The sequence below is a fragment of the Colossoma macropomum genome, unplaced genomic scaffold (assembly GCF_904425465.1).
Source record: "Colossoma macropomum unplaced genomic scaffold, Colossoma_macropomum, whole genome shotgun sequence".
In the NCBI taxonomy this organism is placed as follows: Eukaryota; Metazoa; Chordata; class Actinopteri; order Characiformes; family Serrasalmidae; genus Colossoma; species Colossoma macropomum.
In genome coordinates this window covers 18,886,140-18,905,743 of record NW_023494796.1, presented here as the reverse complement: position 1 = coordinate 18,905,743, position 19,604 = coordinate 18,886,140, and the positions used below count along the sequence as shown (strand labels likewise).

Sequence of the window (19,604 nt, the reverse complement as noted above, 5' to 3'; positions counted from 1 at the left end):
TTTCTCATTGTGTGCTCTTCAGGTGAGATCCGCATGGCTCTGGTGCTCTACAAGAACCTGGGCCAGTATCTGTCCACAGAGAACGCCAGTGTGCGATTGGGCAGTGAAGCTGCTTATCCAAACCACTCCCTCATCGTCAACTCACCTGTTATAACAGCAGCCATTAACAAAGACAGCAACAAGGTCTACCTGTCTGAACCCGTGGTATTCACCGTCAGACACCTACAGGTAGTACAACACACTAGCTAACATTTTCCAACAGTTCTAACAGTTTTTATTCAAGGCAAAACAGATTACTAGAGGTAAATCATTTATTAAATGTATTAAATTTACAAAGACAAAACCAAATAATCAGTTATATTTTATAAAGCAATTTGAAATACTGGTCCTTTATTCTGCTACTAATATTCAGTGTTCATCATTATAGGTAACCAGAAGTTGTTGGCTAACATTAGGTAGCTGTTTATCTGTCTATCATGTGCTTTAATTAAATTTATGTATTGGTCAAATATTAAAATTGCTGCAATGCTTGCTTGAGAATAGTGAGAAATTTCAGTGGAGTGATGAAATGGAAACATTTTGTTCAAACTGTAGGAAAGAATCACCTATTTTTTACCATGTAGCCGTACACTGTTTTTCTATGTTAACAAACAAATTACCCTTTGTTAGCTGTGGAAAAATGAAAATGTTCTTGTTTATTTTGGTACAGTTTAGTGGGTGAGAGTGTTTTGTATAGAGCGCTCCCTGAGTAAAAAAAAGTCTTTGAAGCACTATGTCTGTGCTGACCAATCAGATCAAAGAAAACTCAGGCCTTCAGCGACAGGAGTAAAAGAGGAGGATTAAAGTCAACCTGAAATCATGTTTTTTCATCTTGTACATGAACATGTACCTGGTCATATTAGGCATGGTTTATTACACCATGCCATTTAAAATACTAAATTCTGTAATCTTCCATCAAAATGTAATGACCTTTACATTTATGCAGATTTCATAGTAGATCATTTTCTGAAAGCGCAAGTGCTCAAGCTTTCTTTTTCAAGCTTTCAAACGATGCTTGGCTAAGCTTGCTTAGCAACCGGGAGACACGCAGCAAGTAGCAGCACTCAGCGTGAATCCCTCTTAGCGCTGTTTCCAAGCTTTTGGTTTCTAGTATATCTGTTGTGTGCATTGATTGCTCACTGCCATGTGTTTGGACTTTGCAGCAGTCGGAGGAGAACTTCAACCCCAACTGTTCGTTCTGGAGCTACTCCAAGCGGACCATGACAGGCTTCTGGTCCACACAGGACTGCAGGCTGCTCAGGACCAATCGCACTCACACCTCCTGCTCCTGCACACACCTCACCAATTTTGCTGTGCTCATGGCCCACGTGGAGGTCAAGGTGACCACACGCACACATACATTCCAGTTACATTTTTCAATAATACCACATACATAATTCCAATTTGATATTAATCTACAACTCAAATAACTTGACTTGGAGATGGAGATGATGCCGAAATATTTTGAAAAGCTGTATAACACTAAGAATGTTTTAATGAAATTAGTATCCACAAAGTGATTTCCAGAAGTAGTGGTCAAATCTTGAGGCAAATGACTTGACAAGAAGTTACTACAAGTAGTACAGTGTATCATTTGTCATCATTCAAAGAGGCACTCTGGCCGAAGTGAAAAATTTAACCATTGCTACATCTGTTGTAAACATGCCTACTCACATCCTACAGTGGTGCTGCAGGAGCCTCTACAGATTATCTGGTTTTAAACCTAGGAAACCCCCCCGATAATGCATCTTAAAGGTGGGAGGTACTTTAAAAAAAAAGCTATAAAACTCTGGCTGGATTCTTTAGAGTGGGTTGTTTGAGATGTTTTTTTTTTCCTACTGGCCAATGTCTGCAAAAAGCCAGATAGCTAATGCAGTACCCTTAATGTCTAGTTTTCAATGAGTGTTTACATGCATTTCTTAGATCAGAGTAAGGTCTAGAAACCCGATTTTAAGATATTCAATAAAGAGAGCTATATTTTAGCTCAATAATCATATTTCTTAGTGCATGTATACTTGTACTCTGATTTTTTTCGGTTTTTCCAGTCTGCGCATGTGCGAAACAGACCGCGGTAACAAAAAAAAGCTAGCAGCCTTGCCGCAAGATGGCAGCAAAACACTTTTGGAGCGACACTGAAACCAACTACATGTTTGACAAAATGAAGGATTTGATATTTTTCATCTTCTAGATGATACATGTATATGTTTTCGGACAATGTTTGTATATATCTTTCGGACAATGTGCGATGTTTTTTAAAAAAGCCACGGCATGAAGTTTAAGTTTTACATTACATTTACATCATGTCTTCTTCTGTGAGTTCATTGGCTGGTTGCAGAATCGAAATATGGTTAGTGCCTGACTCATGTATACCAAGAGTTTTTTGATTTTCTGCAGTTATCGGATTATTTAATGCATGTAAACGCACTCAATATTTTGATCTACATTATTTAAGTTGTTGTTGAACAAAATAACAGCAATTATTTATATGACAGGTGATTCCAAAGTTTTCTACACACACAAGCATGTACATAATGAAAACAATTTTCCCATTCTGGCCTTCAACTGATTAGATAGGAGATTTTATGGCCGGTTCCATTATTTATTGTTTCATAAATATTTTGCAGTCCTCGTGCAGCACTCCAAGAAGGGATGAGCATCAGAACTGTGCTTGCAGTGAACAGAAGCTTAGACCCCATTAGTTTATGCCTTCTGGTGAATTTCAGAAGGTTTGATATTTGGGTGATTAGCAATGCCTGAAAGCTGAAAATTTAGTGGTTTACAGTTTCAGCTGCGTTTCTGTGCTGTGGAGAGATGGCCTCTTCTTTTCTGAACTCATTTGATAATCCTGGTTTGGAGGATTAGACTGAATGTCCTGCTGGGAAGGGATACAGGGCTAAAAAGAAGTAGGAATTGGAAATGCTTCCATTTTTTTCATTGGTGGATGACTTTGGTCATTTTGAACTTTCAGTAACTGCTCTTTATTTTCCTGCAACAAATAAAACAGTAACTGAGATTTTGGATTGGTATGTTGGATTCTTGGGGAAATGACTCATTCACTGTTGGTCTCACTGTTGGATTCCAGTTATAGCAGTAGTCTATACCATGTTTTCACAGCCAGCACAACCACAGCTTCATTTTCATTTGGAAGGCAAAGGGCAGGCAATGGCCAATTATCGGTTTTATCTGGTATCACATTTTTAATATTTGTAGTGTTTTACCACAAGTATTTATCTGGCATATTAAGACCTGAACACTGTTTCTAAGCACCTGTCATCTGTTGGCAGTGGTGAACCATGACTGTTGGAGCTAAGCCTTCAGTTGGGCTATAAAGGTCAGAGAAAAAAAAGACCTCTGTGATATTGCTAATTTCTGCTAGCATCTCTATAGATGTCTCTGACTTGCCCGATTCTAACAGTGTGTTAGCGGGAAGCTAACACTTGTGCACAAGGAGGAGGAGAGAGTTCACTGATTAATATTAGTGGGGGAAAGTTCCTAATGTTTAACATGGCATCTTAACATAAACTGACATATTAACATTCCAATGACCTGGAAATTACAAGATGTATTTTGTAGTTCCCAGGAAACATTAGACCATTTCTGAAGGCCTAGAAGGTCCTGAGGGTTACCAGCTGTCTGGTTAAGTCTACTGTGACTACCTAGTTTACCTAGGGATGGGTACTGAAATCCAGTACTTCAGTGGTGCTGAACAACTTCAGTACTACAGACTTTTGAAAAATTGTGCTTCATTCAATACAAAATTTCAATAGTAAGTACAGAATAATACTATAACGGTTAAAAAATGAATATGAGAAAGACATGCAGACATTCAGCTGACTTTCAATCTGAGAGTATTTACATCCAGGTCTGGTGAACCCTTTTCATACATAGCCTCCATTTTAAGGGTCACAAAAATAATTTGACAATTGGCTACTCAGCTGTTTCATGACCAGATGTTTTAGCCCGTCATTATTTCACTTAAAAATAAGCAGATGGAAGGTCTGGAGTTAATTCCAGTGAAGCAAACCATCATTGGACTGAAAAATCAAAATAAACACATCAGAGAAATGTCAAAAACGTTGTGTGGCCAAATCAACTATTTGATACATTCTTTAAAAAAAAATAAAATTGGCTAGGTCAAGAACACCCTCCAGGTGGTAGGCATATCTGCATCAACAATCAAGAGAGTGAACAATCAAGAGGAAACTTCATCTCAAAAACAGACAGACTAGATAAGAGTTTCCAAGAATACATTTAAAAAATTCTGTACAGTTCTGAAATATTTGCAATCAAGTAATTTATTTGTTAGTTTGTCCAATTAATTTTGAGCCCCTTAAATGGAGAGTAGGGTGTATGGAAAATGGTTGTAATTCCTACACTGTTCACCTAATGTGGATGTAAACACCGTCAAATTAATGCTGAAAGTCTGCACTTTGAGCTCATATTCATTACATAATGTCGACTCCAATATGCTGTGGAGGACCGCTAAAATAAGTTTGTCAACATCCAAATATTTATGTTCCTGACTGTACAGTATAAAAATGTGCTGTGGAGTTGAATGGTTCAATGGAAGCTTTAGAACAGGTTTGGAATGACATTCCACTGTAGTGCATTTGGCCAGGCCACTTCAGTAGCACTCACAAATATTTGTGAAGCACCATACATCATCCAAGAGAGAGAGCGCGAGAGAGAGAAAGCGCGAGCGAGAGAGAGAGAGAGAGAGAAAGAGAGAGGGGAAGTATGTGTCAGGTTTCTTGAAGCCATTGAACTGTTCCCAGCTCGTAATGTATGTTACATTACAGAGGTTATGGTTCACTATATCTAGCTCTTCGCTTCCACACATATCCTCACATCAATCACTCATATGCTAAGGGTAAAATTTGTCAGCCAAGTAGTTGATGAATAGAGCCACAATGAAAACGCACACACGCTCACACACTCACACTGAAGGATGACCCCACATGTGGCTCACACACTCTGTACAGATGGGGAGACCTTGCACATGTTACAGCATTTCTGCCTCTGAGCTGGGTGCTGAATATTTTTATGCACATGACACAAAGGCACAAAGGTCAGTATATACAAAAAATGTATATGGTGTGCGCCGAGGGCAGGGCTGACCTCACACACACACACACACACGTCAGCGGCCCTCACCCACACCCCCGAGGCTTTGTTAATGGATGTTGTAGATGTGTATGAATGATTAATAAAAGCTTGCGTGTGTGTTGGTGTGGGCGTGTGCTCGGCCTCAGCGAGTGAACAGTGAGTGTTTTCCATGCTCTACTGCATATGTTTCTAATTCTGCAGATGAAATTAATTTGTTATTCTAACACTTGAAGGCAGTATGGCTGCTGACAAATGTAGCGCATTGTTTCTGCTCTGTGTAGTTGGACAGGCTCAAGCTGGGCTGGCTGCTTCATGCTTTTTAAGGCTGAGGAGTACACTAAATGTCTCTTCCTACAGAGATACACTTGAACACATGAACTAATTTGGAATGCGAAATTAGCCTAGTGCTAGCCTACAAAAGAATTTAGCCTTTAGCTAAAGCCTCTAGGTAGCTACAGGAATTTAGCGTAGTACTAGACCATACAGGAAACTGTACTACTGCTAGACTACAATAGAATTCAGCGAATTTCTAGCCTACAATGGAGCCTGCCCTTGTGCTAGCTCACAAGGAAACTATCGTAGTTCTAGCCTACAAAACAGTTCAGCCTAATGCTAGCTCACAAAGGCGTTTAGAGTAGTATGAGCCCACAAAGAATTTAGACTAGTGCTAATTCACAAAGGAATTAAGACTACTGTCTTTCAAAATGAATTTAGCCTAGTACTAGTCCACAGAGAAATTTGTCCAAATACTAGCCAAAAAAAAACATTTAGCTATTTCTAGCCTACAAATGGGTTTTGCCTAGCTAGCTCACAAAGGAATTTAGCCTACAAAAACTTTGCCTAGTGTTAACTTACAAAGGAATTAAGACCGCAAAGAAGTTTAACCTGTTCGGGCCTACAAAAATCTAGTCTAGAGCTAGCCCACATAGAAATTTTACCTTGTGCTATTCTACAATGGAGGTTAGCCCAGTAACATTACTAACCTACAAAGAATTCCATTAAGCCCAATGTTGGCCCATAAAGTCTTTAAGCCCAATAGCAAAACAAATAGACCCCTCCCTTCAGTGCTTCTTCAGAAGCTCTTCCCCCAAAATTCATGGACGTGTATTGCCAAGGCAAACAACACTTTTTTAGATCTTCGTGACCATAAAAGTCTTTGCAAACGTTGTACAGACATGCCATGATATAACATTAGAGCAAACAACTGCACAGCAAGAAATATAACTAATGTTGGCTTGTTTGTGGGTTAGCAAATTGTCACTACAGTTGCTATTGCGAAGCTAGCCACAAACGTAAGCAAACAGGACAAAACAATACTGACCCATTGATTCTGTTAAACAGCAAATAAATAAGCCTATTAGGAAGGCTGGCTCTGTTGTAGGAGTCAAGCTGGACTCTTTGGAGGTTGTGGCAGAACAGAGGACCCTCAACAAGCTGTTAGCCATTCTGGAGAACACCTCACACCCTCTGCATGCTACACTGGATAAATAGAGAAGCACATTCAGTGGCCAGCTGTTACAACTGCGCTGCGTTAAAGAGCGCTGTGTGAGATCTTTCTTACCCACTGCTATAAGGCTCTACAACGAGTCTCCTTACTGCAGAGATGGTACTGATCTCCTGCTGTCTGAACTGTGCTGAACCATATCACTGTATCTCCTCTCCGATTAATACACCCTGCGCAATATATCATAACTACTACTGTAATGACACTTTCACTATGCACTTTACACTGTAATATTGATGCAACTCTGAGTTAGTTATGTCTATACTCATTGTGCTTTTAGTTTACCTCATACCACTTAGTGCCTGCTATCATGTAAATACAACAAATCTGTCTCATATGCCATGTAAATATGCAAATAGATATACTTTTATTTTATTTCTTTTGTACTTTAACTTATGTCTAGGTTTATTTCTATTTTTTTATTTTCTGCATAGTATATGTAAGTTTATGTGCAATTATATGTCTTGCTACTGAAACACTGCAATTTCCCTTCGGGATCAATAAAGTTCTATCTATCTGTCTGTCTGTCCGTCCGTCCGTCCGTCCGTCCATCTGTCCATCCATCCATCTATCTAATGTTACCTGTGAAGCAGAAAAGGAGACAAATCCTCATCCCTTTAGTGTCTTTTAGCTCCTGTTCCATCTTAAATGTTGCAGTAGTTACATTCTGGTGCCTCATGATAGCTTGATGACTGAAATAACTGGAGCCTATGCACCCCACAAAGCAGGATAAAACCATCCTCCTGAATCACAAATGGGTTTTTAAATGTACCGAGAAGGCTACAAGGGCTGACATACAATTGCTTTTGTTGTTCTGCATCTTATTTTTATTTTCAGTTCCTGCCGAAGCCGTAGGTCATGAAGCTACTGTAGTGTAAGCTAAGCTGAGATTAGCACTTAGATGCTAACATTTTAACAGACACAAATCCTCCAAACTTTGACAGCAAACCTTGTTAATTACAGGTCTACAAGTTCAAACAGCAAATTTCATTCAGTGACATAGGAGCAAAACATATAGTATACTTCAGGAAAAATGTTTTTCATCAGTGAACTAAATGTGACGAGGCTGAAGTTGGCTTTGTATTCGCCAGTTTCTTGTTCGAATTTTACTGTTCCACCCTAAACGATGCAGCGTTACATTCTGGCACCTCAGGCAAAACATGGCTCCTATATTTTACGTCACTGCTCAGCTCTCAGGATCGGCGATCACATAATTGGTCTGAAAAGCGATCAATACTGAGACATAGCTGATCGATCCTTACATCTCTAGTGCTAGCATGTGCTGGAATTCAGTGTAGTGATACTTTACAAATAAATCTAGCCTAGTGAAAATCATTTGACAGTCTTATTCTTTCACTCTTTCCCTTCCTCTTTCTTTTTTTCTTTATTTCTTTTTTCTCAATCTATTTCTCACACTCTAAATCTCAATATTAGTGTAAAGTATTGGAATGTTTACACTTCATATCTTAAAATCATCATGTCTCCTACTTTTTCTTCCTCTCTCTTTTTCCCTTCCTTATTCTCCTCTGTTCTTGATCTCTCTCTCTCTTTCTCTCTCTCTCTATCTCTCTCAGAAGGCAGATCAGATGCAGAAGCTGCTGCTGGATTTGATCACCTGGGTGGGGATTTTGCTCTCACTCGTCTGTCTGCTCATCTGTATCTTCACCTTCTGCTTCTTCCGCGGCCTGCAAAGTGACCGCAACACCATCCACAAGAACCTCTGCATCTCGCTCTTCATCGCCGAAACGCTCTTCCTCACTGGCATCCACCGCACCGACCAGCCGGTAAGAAGCACATGTTTACACATCCACACAAAAACACACACCAATTTCAGGCAAGTGGCTGGTTGCTTGGATATACACTACAGGCTGAAAGGAACTTTTTTGTCTGAGGATGTTTTGCCTGATGTTTAATTGTTTGAGCGCTTAAACCTAAAACCAAAGCCATTTGATATCTGATGGTGCTGTTTTAGGATGTCCTAAAATGTTCATTTTACATTGGGTGTCTTTTTGCACAGGCGTCATATCTGCCTGCTGCAACAACAGGAAAAAATGGTTTTGAGAATCAGGTGAATAGGCAGAGACCTTATTCTCTGCACAATAATACATTATTATTCTGCTTTTGCTGCACATATTTAGACAGTCCAAGTTGTTGCCTATAAACAGGGCTGACTTTAGCCTTTTGGGAACCCAAAGCAGGATTTTTTAGGGTCACCCATGTTGCTATCTGATGTACTGTAAAATTATGTGCTGACGAATAATAATGACTACTACACTGGGAATTTTCTTAATCTCTTAAAACTGGGTTTAAATTAGTAAAGAGTTTCAAAGGTATGTTTTTGGACTACTTTTAAATTTCTTTAATTGATTTAGTCATAGTGGCTAGATGGAGTCACGGGATAAAAGATGTACTGTAAGAATATTTACCAACAGATAAGCTCTCAGGATCAGATGTATGAGAAGGTGCAGCACAAAATATGCCTGTGATGTGCAGTAGGATGTGTTAAATTTTAAATCAGAAATTTTTGGAGTCTGAGTAGAATAGTGCCCCTGTAGAACTTTTTGGTTGGAAAGAACTTTATTTACACCAGTATCTCTTCATCAAACTGTCTCTTTTGTCTGCAGACTGTTGAAAGCTCCTCAATTTCCCTGCAACTTTTAAGCTGCTTTACAAGCATAGCAGTTACTGGGTGGTCCTGCATGCTGTTTGAGTGATTAGCTACAGGGTTTGCAAGTTAAATGTTAATTTCAGACACACTGTGAGCATATATTCTGGCTGTATTTTGAATAACAAAAAAGATTTGAAACAAAAAATTTAACTTACTTGCTTCAAATGTGTGCATCATTTCCACATGAATAAAATATATTACATTAACAGGCTGACTGATTTTTTTTTTTTACTTTGCTGCAGTCTCACGGGTGTGAATGTAAACCTAACAAGTTTCTTTCACAAAATTGTTGGTATGCTGCACAATATCATAACAGAAACAGACAATATTAGAGTCTGCTGCAAATTTAGATTGCCCAGATTTATTGGACAAATTAGCCTGTTCTGTTGATTTTCTGCATTGACATTTCAAGATGAATTAAGGGAACAATCCAGTGAAGGTAGGCTGCACACTAGCACAACAGAACAGCACTAATTTTCTGAGATGAAAATACATGAAATAGTTCCACATAACTGACATGTTCACTGTTTATCTGCTGCTGCTCCAACTGTTTGAATGCATCTGTGATGACCAGCAAAGGAAAGAGAAGGGAACAAAAACTATGTCTCATTTTCATTACAATTAAAATCAGTTATGAACTCTCAGATTTTGGGACTTCATTGAAGGCCTGTTTAATTTGTTTTCTTTTTTGATCAAAATTTTTTGTGGCTAGAATGTAAGTGCATGCCTAATGTATGGATCATTCTACCAAAATTAGTTCAGAGCCAGAGTTCAAAACCCATTTCGGACTTTTAACTGACTTGGACTTTTGACTTAAATCCTTTTGCTTTGAGTAACCCATAACCTTAATTATGTTTGTTTTATTTAAAATAAATTATTAACTAGTCCATTTTGTCACAAACGAAACAGTTGTAACGCTACTGAATCTTTAGCGAATGTTTTGGTAGTGACAGTGTTAGCTCATTTTAAGCATAACTTAAAAATGTGAGCCATTACATGACTAGCAAAGACAGCTTTGAACAGTTGAACACATAAAATCACAACATTTTTCATTAAACCACAAAAAAAGTTTACTTAATTGCAGAGAATATATTTCATTAGTGACAAATCTTAAGATTACACACTGATTTTAAGACTTTGGGAGAGATTTACTTCAAAACAATGATGACTTTGTATATGCTTAGCTTATTATTTCTCAATGAATGCCTAGGGTTTAAATAAATTATATACTTGTAAGTGTTTGGGATCTGAACACTTTTTACTGTGGCACTGCAGTTTTAACTAATTTGGCAGAATGGTTCATATACATTTGAATCAGCATTATGTTTCTCAGTGTAGTACACCAGCTTTTGTTGATGTAAAGTGCTACTTTTTTGTTGTTGTTTTTGAGATTTAGAATATTGAGCCAAGTCAAATTAAATATACTCAATCAACTTGAAAAAAGTCAAAAATAAAATGTCTGTGTGCGCGCACACACAAACACTCAATCCCGTAAGTGGTTGAGAATGGCGCCTGGCTGTCGTTAATTACCAGAGAGGAGTGGCTCTTTGACCTCCCGTTAATAATGGAAACCTCTCTACGTCCTCAGAGAGAGCGAGAGTAAGTGAGAGAGAGATAATGTGGAAAATCTATTGGGAAAACTCGTTTAAGTCAAGACATGGTCTAAAAGCATAATCAAGGCATGGATTATATGCTAAGAGTGTGTGAGCATGGGTGTATGTTCTTAAAATTAATAAATCGTAAATGTTTATTGATTTGTCTTTGCTCTGTCTATATGTATGTGTGTGGTTTTAGATCGTGTGTGCAGTGTTTGCTGCCCTGCTGCACTTTTTCTTCTTGGCGGCATTTACATGGATGTTCCTGGAAGGCGTGCAGCTTTACATCATGCTGGTGGAGGTTTTTGAGAGTGAATACTCACGCACTAAATACTTCTACCTCACCGGCTATGGAGTACCTGCCCTTATAGTGGCCGTGTCCGCTGCTGTCGACTACCGCAGCTACGGGACGGACAGAGTGTGAGTACACACACAGAGTTCATCTCCTTTAGGTGTTGTGTGACGGACACACTACAAATCTCCACATTTCCTAATGATCAGGCTCTAATTCTCAAAAATGTAATAATGATCACATTCCAAATTTCAAAATTCTGTAATGATCAGGTTAAAAAATCTCAAGATTCATTTATGGTTACATTCAAAATCTCTAAATTCAGTAATGATTACATTCCCAATTTCAACATTAGTAATGATCATGTTCACAAAATCCGGAAGGGGTCACTAAATCTTGAAATTCAATAATGATCTCATTACAAATTTCAGAATTCCATAATGACCACAATCAAAATCTCATAGGTTCAGTAAAGGTCACATTCAAAATGTCAAAAGTTTATTAATGGTCACAATCAAGATCTCACAAGTCAGTGACGGCCACAGTCCAAATAGCATGGGTCAGTAATGGTCACACTAAATATCCCAAAAAAGAAAAAAGTAAAGTTGACCTGTATCTTTCACATTTTCACATTCTTAAATAAAAGATTCATAAAAAAGATATTCCAGAACTAATAATAGGCAATATAAAAATCAGGCATTGTATGTTGTACAGTAATGCACAATTTTCTTATAAACAGACAGTGTGTTAATCAGGGCTAGTCCAACACTTTGACCACACATTAAGTGTACTTCTTGTTTACCTGTAAACTTCTGCACACATCAAAGGCTGTTAGTCTTAGGAAAGCATGGGTGAATGATGTTTGGTGAATCATAATTTTTTTTCCACTTAGAATCTCTGAAGTGGTTAAACTCCTAAAACTGCCTAAGATCTAAACTGATCTTTATAAGGGGGAGCACTGAGGCGACGTCACTGCGCTTAGTGGCCAGACAAACCCTAAAGGGATGTGCTTCCACATCAATATTTCAGCATAAATCATCATTTAAATATGAGATTTTGAATATGGCATACGAATAAGTGGCGGTCAGTCTGGTAAGTCTAGTGCAGTCTCTCTTCCCAGGCAAGATAAATAGGTCACACGCTTCTTTTAAAAAGAGCAGAAAAGAATGAAAGAAGGACATTTTCTTAGTAGTGCGCAATATAGCAATTTGTTCCTAGGCAGTGATGTTGTGATTAATTGTCATGGGTATCATCATCATTACTGGTTTGAGTGACTTATGGATAGAAGTTCCAGTGAAGTGCAAACAGACAATATGTTAAATGCTTATAACATGATAGGAATGTGGAAATAAATAAAAATATAAATATCCTTTATTGTTAAGGGGCTTGAATGCTTGCGTGCTGATGTTTGTAATTGATCTGTCAACAGACACCTGGACCTGCAGGAGAGAAACACTTTAGTCAACGTATCCTATTTATAGCCTACGCTAATAACTCGTGCTAATAGTTATTTCATTTCAGCATTTAAATTGTGTTTACACTGAGGGTCAGGTCCAGGCATAAAACTGTGTGGAATTACATAGCAGTTTTTAATGTAGAAATCTGTTTTTATTAAACCAGCACTTTAATAATGCTCCTCATACGATCACTATGGTAGTGTCAAGCTAGCAGGGCTAGCTCAGCACTGTATTGGATTTTGATGTCGGCTGTAGTTTAATTACAGACGGTTTAAGCTCATAACAGGCATGCAAGTAACATTCTTTACTTTGTATGTCTCAGTTTTTAAGTAACTCCTTCTTTAAAGGCTTCTTTGAGGCGTGAACTTGAAGTCTGTCTTTTATCATTGTAGCATTAGCCTGTTCACCAGTTAGCTTTCTATTGAACTGCACAGCTAATAGTGAGGAATATATCCAGTTATAAAGAGAATGTAAAGTGTGATTACATTAAACAGAATCTGTTAATGATGTTCAACTGGGAAATCTTCATCTGGTTGCATTTTATTTCTCAGATTTCAACACTAACAACTGGACTTTTTTAAGGAGTCATTATGTAGCCACATTCACATGTCTGCTGAAGCTCTGCGCTTTGAACGCTTTTCATGTTGCTGTTCTTGCCATACTTTCATCTTTACTTGGCTGTAGTGACAGCTACAAACATCATGTTTTCCCAGAACAGCTCAGAGACATTTAATGTAACAAAAAAAATGGGAAAAAAGTAAGCACTCTTTCTTTGACTACCATTCCCTAACTGGATATTACAGCCATCTGAATCCCAGTCTCGAAACACAGTGGTCACATGAAAAATAAGGTGGATAGCAACTGCATAAACTGCATAGTAACAGTAAGCTGATTGTCAGTTTTTTGTCACACCATCTTATTTTTCATTTTGCTCCATTTCATTTTAAAAGTTTTATATTACAGTATGTTTTCGTACAATAGCATACTTTTGGCAATGTTAAATTAAAAATACAACATTATTTTTTGTTTTTAAATGTGGCACTACTATTTTTCTGGTACTTTTTGTTCATTCCAACTTAGGGACACAAAAATGTGCAGAGTTTAGGGTCACCAGGACTGGGAAGCCTCTGCTCTAATCTGACACTCGATTCAACTCATCTACAAGGTCTGAAACATTTAATCACTGGGGCCAGGTTTTTAGAACCAGAAAGAATGCAGAAAATGATACACTAAACTTATGGTGGATATGTTGTTGCTGACATAAAAAATGTGTCTCTAAAACTTTATAAGAGGAAATCAGTTGTTAAATAGAAGTTCAGCATAACATACAGCTTACCGAAGGTGGCTCAACCACCTATGCCAGGAGTGCCAAACTAGGTTCCTTCCAGGCCACAGCTCTGCAAAGATTATTATTTTCCCTCTTTTTACACTCCATGTTCAACTCAAGGCCTTGCTAATAAACTGATTAGTTGAATCCTCACTTTGTAACTCACTTTGACAGCACTGTTCTAAGCATTGGTCCTGTCGTTGGGAGATTGCAAATTTGATTCCCAGCGATGCCCCCGTCACTCAGCACGATGCTAGTCAATGCAAGTGCATAGAATTGGCAGCTAGCATTCTCCTCCAAGTGTGTTAGACCATACAGAGGTGTTGCCTTCACCCTCCCAGCTTAGTCGCATCATGTGATGGGCGATACTAATTCATGGCTACTTGCTTCAATTCCATTTTTAGTCATGATAGCTTGTTGGTCAAGCTGTTGCTTTAATATCTGCTAATGAAATAAAAATAATAATTTTTATTGGTCCATTTGTCCTGGAATGTTCACAACATGTAAAGGGCAGCTGGTATTTAAAAAAAATAATAAAATCTCATATTGTTTTCATATAGAGACTCTACTGGATGTTCTTGAGAATGGAAGTCATTGAGCGCTACCCTGTCTGTTAGGAACTTGGTCATCTTGGTAATGGATGAAATATACTTCAGCAGCACTGTCTGCATAGCTGTGTCCCAGTGTACATCATTCGTATGTCCTGTTGGAGACTATTAAGTATTTACAATCTCATTTGGATCCTGCATTCATTTCCATATGGAGCCTTTTGTGGGGTAATGGGTGTTGTGTGCTTAGTTGTGCAGGTGGATCAGGCCACACACACACAAAAGCACATGCTGGGCTTCAGAGCTGATCTTAGGGAAGCAAAGATGAAGAGTTGAATAATTCAGTTATAGGCAGTCAATCAGCTCCTTTATGTTCCGACCAAGCCACAAGCTAGGAGGCGTTCCGGAAAGTTCTACAGATGTAATGGTGTTACGGACGTCAGAGCATGATGTCTGAACAGTGCATATTAGGTTACATCTATGGGTGGGACAGTTACCAGTTGTAAAGACATACAGTACAAACCTCAGCATTAATCATATTGCTTTAAATTTGAGTAATTCAAATAGTCATGTACAATTAGCATTGCAGTAGTCAGGGTGGATGCAAATAGCCTACTGATACTGGAGCTGTCACAATAACAAAAAGTTTGGTACTCAATACAAATACTCATCTAGAGATGTTCACAAGTCACTTAATGTGAGTTGAGTCTTTGGGGTGAGAGTCTTTGGGGTGTGAGTTGAGGCTCGAGTCTTTAGTAGAATTTTTTTAGTTTTGTCTCATTATTAGCTGCAGACATTGCATTGTATAAAAGTATCCCCCTATTAAGAACTGTTGATTTGATGATCTGGCTTCAGATAACAAGCCGTTTATTATAGAAGAACCTTTAGCTGGTTAGGAAGTTGGGTCTCTGTTCATGACTAGTGTTGTTTAATGAGTTAGCTAAATTTCTCATAGCTGTTTCATTTCGTTAGCTAGCTTCACTTTAGAATTACATTTAGCTCCTGCACGCCTGCCGAGTTAGACATAAACAGTGTGAAAATGATAGGCCAATCATAAGAGAGCATTCACTACATCATGCCCTCAAAACGTTTAATGGGTGAAAGTGACTGTTCTAATTTTTCAGGCTTATTTCATGTTGTCAGTCACAACATTGAAATAAACAATTAAAAAAAAGTTTCAGTTACTATGTATATACATGGATTGTTGGAGTTTTTGAAAACAATAACAGCTGAAATATAATGGAAATCATTTGTTATTTCTCTAATAAAGGTAGTATTAATTATAATGTAACATCAATATATTTTCTTTGTTTAAAACTCACTTCCAACAATGTAGATCATGAAAGTGGTCTGTAATGCATTTTGGAGCAAACTCTTCAAATACATAAAAACATACATAACTAAATCGCTATATTTATTAAGTAAAAGATATATTTTGTGTCCCATTTAATCGTTGGTATTCACTGCTATTTCACTATTATGTATTTGTTGCTCCATTATGCTATATATTTATTTATTTGTTTATGTATCTACTTTGTTAATTTTCTCTAAAAAAAACTATCCATTTAATTAGAATAATACTGAAAATGCAATATATTGGTCACTGATATTTGTCTTTCTTTTCATCTGTCATGTTATTTTTTTGTAGGTGCTGGCTTCGGTTAGACACTTACTTCATCTGGAGCTTCATTGGCCCTGCAACTCTCATCATCATGGTGAGCCTAACACAGACATGCATACACACACATATACACATGGACACACACAGGGTTTTTTTTTAAAAAAAAAGCCAGTTTCACAGCCTCTCTCTTTTTCACACACACGCACATACATATTCACAAGGGGGGCCGCAGATAATGGTTTTGAAGAATCTGTCGCTTGCTTTCTCTTTCTATCTCTCTCTCTCTGTCTATTTCTTTCTCTCTCCTTCCCTCCCCACCTCTTACACACACACACGTCCACCCACGCACACACGCGGGGGGGGGGGTTGCAGATAATGGTCTGTCGAGGACATTTTACCAATTATGTGAAAGTCACAGTGTGTTGGGGTGAACTTTAAAACCCCACAAGATAGACAAGACACCACTGACAACTGCACAGCTATAGAGGAGGAGAGAGAGAGGTAGAGAGAGAGGGAGAGAGAGAGAGCAGGGTGCTGCCTGACTTTTAAATGTAAGCAGTTTTGTATATTCTATAAATTATAAAGCTATAATTAGCTATAAAACTATATTATAGTTAACTAGTTGTAGTTAATTAATCATTTACTGTAACAGTAAGCCATTACAGTGAATTAGTTATTGTTAACTTTAAATGTCTGCAATTTTTCTCTGATTGTTATTTTGCATGTGTGTGTATAGCTGAATGTGATTTTCCTGGGCATTGCACTTTACAAGATGTTCCACCACACTGCTATTCTGAAACCAGACTCTGGTTGCCTGGACAACATCAAGTAAGTCCTTCTATGTGGGTGTGTATGTGTGTGTCTGTGTGTGTGCTGTTTTTTTTTCATAAATTTTTTGGACAAAAATGCTCTGATAGGAGGGACCTACAAAATAGGTCCTCACTTTGTAAAGTGCTTTTTACAAGGTACTCACATATGTATAATACATATGGGGCATATATATACTGTGTGTTAAAATGTCATGATGAATGGACCGATAAAATGCTATTTTATTATAAATAAAATTATTTGATTATTTTTTAAAATAAAGAATATGAAGCATATTAGTATTACCTAAGTAATTACATATATTATACATAAGGGGCATATGTCCAACCCAGTGTCCTAATTTGCATAAAAACACATGTTTTGTGCATGTTTAATTCTATCGTTTTCAGTATGCATACACTCACAGTCCATGTTGTCATCATTACATTTCTCCCTCCGCTTTGAATGTATAAACATATTTACTGTAGAAAGTTCTATCTGCAGTTTGATCCAGTACACAAACACACTAGAGTGTATTAGACATTAAATGTTTGGTCACGTTCCGAATGTTCTCACAACACCCAGCATTTTCTTCACTGGAATTCTAACACTGAATATGTCAAAGCTTTCCTGAGAGAACTTAGTACTTAAGTGTACTTACAAATCTCAGGGACCAAGAGGTCAAAGAAGGGGACAGATTGAAATGTAGTGGAACGTGCCCAATCACATAGTGTACACTTCTATGGGCATAGTACACTTCAGCTGTACTCCGTCAGCCCGGCACTAGACTGTCGAATGTGAATCTAGGTTATTTGGCGTGTCTCAGCAATTGATTATTCCTTTTGATGTTCATAATTCAGTCTAGAGTTGCTTGAAGAAAGTTATGTGACCCAAATGCAGAATGGCTGCCGCAGTTTTGGTGATTATTAAAAGAAATTCATGATTTTAGATGCAGTTTTATGTTCAGAGGGGTCCAAAGGACTTCTAGCCAGTTCATTGTTGTTCTGTTCAGAGCTCCAAACACACCTAAGGCTGGTAATAAAGTGCTGAGGCCTAGGTTAGTGGCGATGTGGTGTAGAAAAATGATTTTGAATTTGGGGTTCCTTGATGATTGAGATGAGATTGCAAGTGGTATCCAAAAGCTACATTAAAGTCAAGGTAGTTTCACTGTATGCTCAAGCATTTGGCAAATTGAATTCATTCAAATATGAATACTGCATCAAGCCTGCAGTCACTGAGCTTTTGCCTTTGGTGTATGTGCATGGAATGAGCATGCATAAAACAATAAAAATGACCATACACTAGCATTCAAATTTTGTAATCACCACTGAAACATTTGAAATCACTGTTTTTATTATTATTATAATTTTGTTACAGGCACAAACTTATTCTAGTTATGTCTCACCACTCAAATTCATATTTGCAGCAAATTTAAACAAAGCTGTACAGAACTGCAGATGATTCCATAATAATTGAGAAAGCTGTATAACTTTGAGAATGATCATAAGCTTAACAACCATGTATTCTGAAAAGTGATGAACAATTCTCAGGGCGGATAATTAATATCACTAGAAAGAATTAGTTTATATGTCATTTAAGAAGTTATTAAAAATCTCGCTCCCAAAAAATCTTAAAATACCTTCTGGTGTCTAGTATATAATATTGCAATGAACACTATATGTTATTTTTTAATAAAATAACAGCAATTATTATTATTACTATTATTTGAGAGATGATTCCGAACTTTTGAACAGTAATGCAAGAAAAACATTGACACATTGAATCTGTGCTTTGTTGAATTATGTTTGGGACACTTCTCTTTATTGAAGACTCACCAAATTGACACTTGTGTACAGGACCATTTCTGAACATTTTGGGCCCTAATCAACATAATACATCTATCATGTACTTTTTATGTAAGAAAAAAAAATATATACGTTATTGGTTTTATTAAAAAACACATAGATAAGACTGTGGACTACTTAAAGTTTTATAAAAAGGTGAGATGACAAATTTCATATCATAAACAGGCGAGAAGTAAAAACATCAGACTATTACAGCCATAGTATTTCATATTTATTTGCTGAGTTTAACATAAAAAAAATAAAATTAAAAAAGCTTTTGCACAGCCCACATTTTATGTTTTATTTGTGCGTTAAAATGTGGAGAAATATTTTCTGTGGAGGATGTATTAACTTATGCTTAGAAAATCTTTAAATGCAGTTTTCCCAGTTCTGGCCTCTGATAGAGATATTTTAAAAATTCAGAAGGTTTAATGTTTGCAATAGTATGTTTTTTAAAGAAACTTACAAAGCCATGTGAGGGGTTTCTGCAGGCTGTCACACATATAAGGAGCTAAGGAGTTTGTCAGTGCTAAAATAGAACTTTTTGACTTGCCAACTCAGTCTTCCAATATTCTATAAAGCATGCTTTTGATTTGCTGGAAAGGAAATTGGAGAAAGAAACACACTACCCCAAAGAAAAGCTGAAAATAGCTAGATTCCAAAGCAAAAATGTAATATATTTAAAATCTGCTTTTGTACAACAATATATGTTTTCATGTAGCTGACGTATCTTTAGCTACAGAAGTTTCCACAAAGTAAAAACCTTCCCATTATCCTGAAAGTATTGTGTTGTCAG

The 19,604-nt window shown here is 37.4% G+C and overlaps 1 protein-coding gene across 4 annotated transcripts in view; it reads left to right on the top strand.

Annotated features, from left to right (window-relative positions):
* Nucleotides 1–19,604, top strand: part of adgrl3.1 (adhesion G protein-coupled receptor L3.1) — a 184,765-nt gene that overhangs the window by 144,706 nt on the left and 20,455 nt on the right. For all 4 annotated transcript variants that reach the window (XM_036583065.1, XM_036583064.1, XM_036583063.1 and 1 more), the window contains exons 13-18: nucleotides 23–228; nucleotides 1,203–1,379; nucleotides 8,224–8,433; nucleotides 11,112–11,332; nucleotides 16,185–16,251; nucleotides 16,894–16,985. In XM_036583065.1, the coding sequence (XP_036438958.1) occupies nucleotides 23–228; nucleotides 1,203–1,379; nucleotides 8,224–8,433; nucleotides 11,112–11,332; nucleotides 16,185–16,251; nucleotides 16,894–16,985 (973 nt within the window). The remainder of the gene's footprint in view (nucleotides 1–22; nucleotides 229–1,202; nucleotides 1,380–8,223; nucleotides 8,434–11,111; nucleotides 11,333–16,184; nucleotides 16,252–16,893; nucleotides 16,986–19,604) is intronic.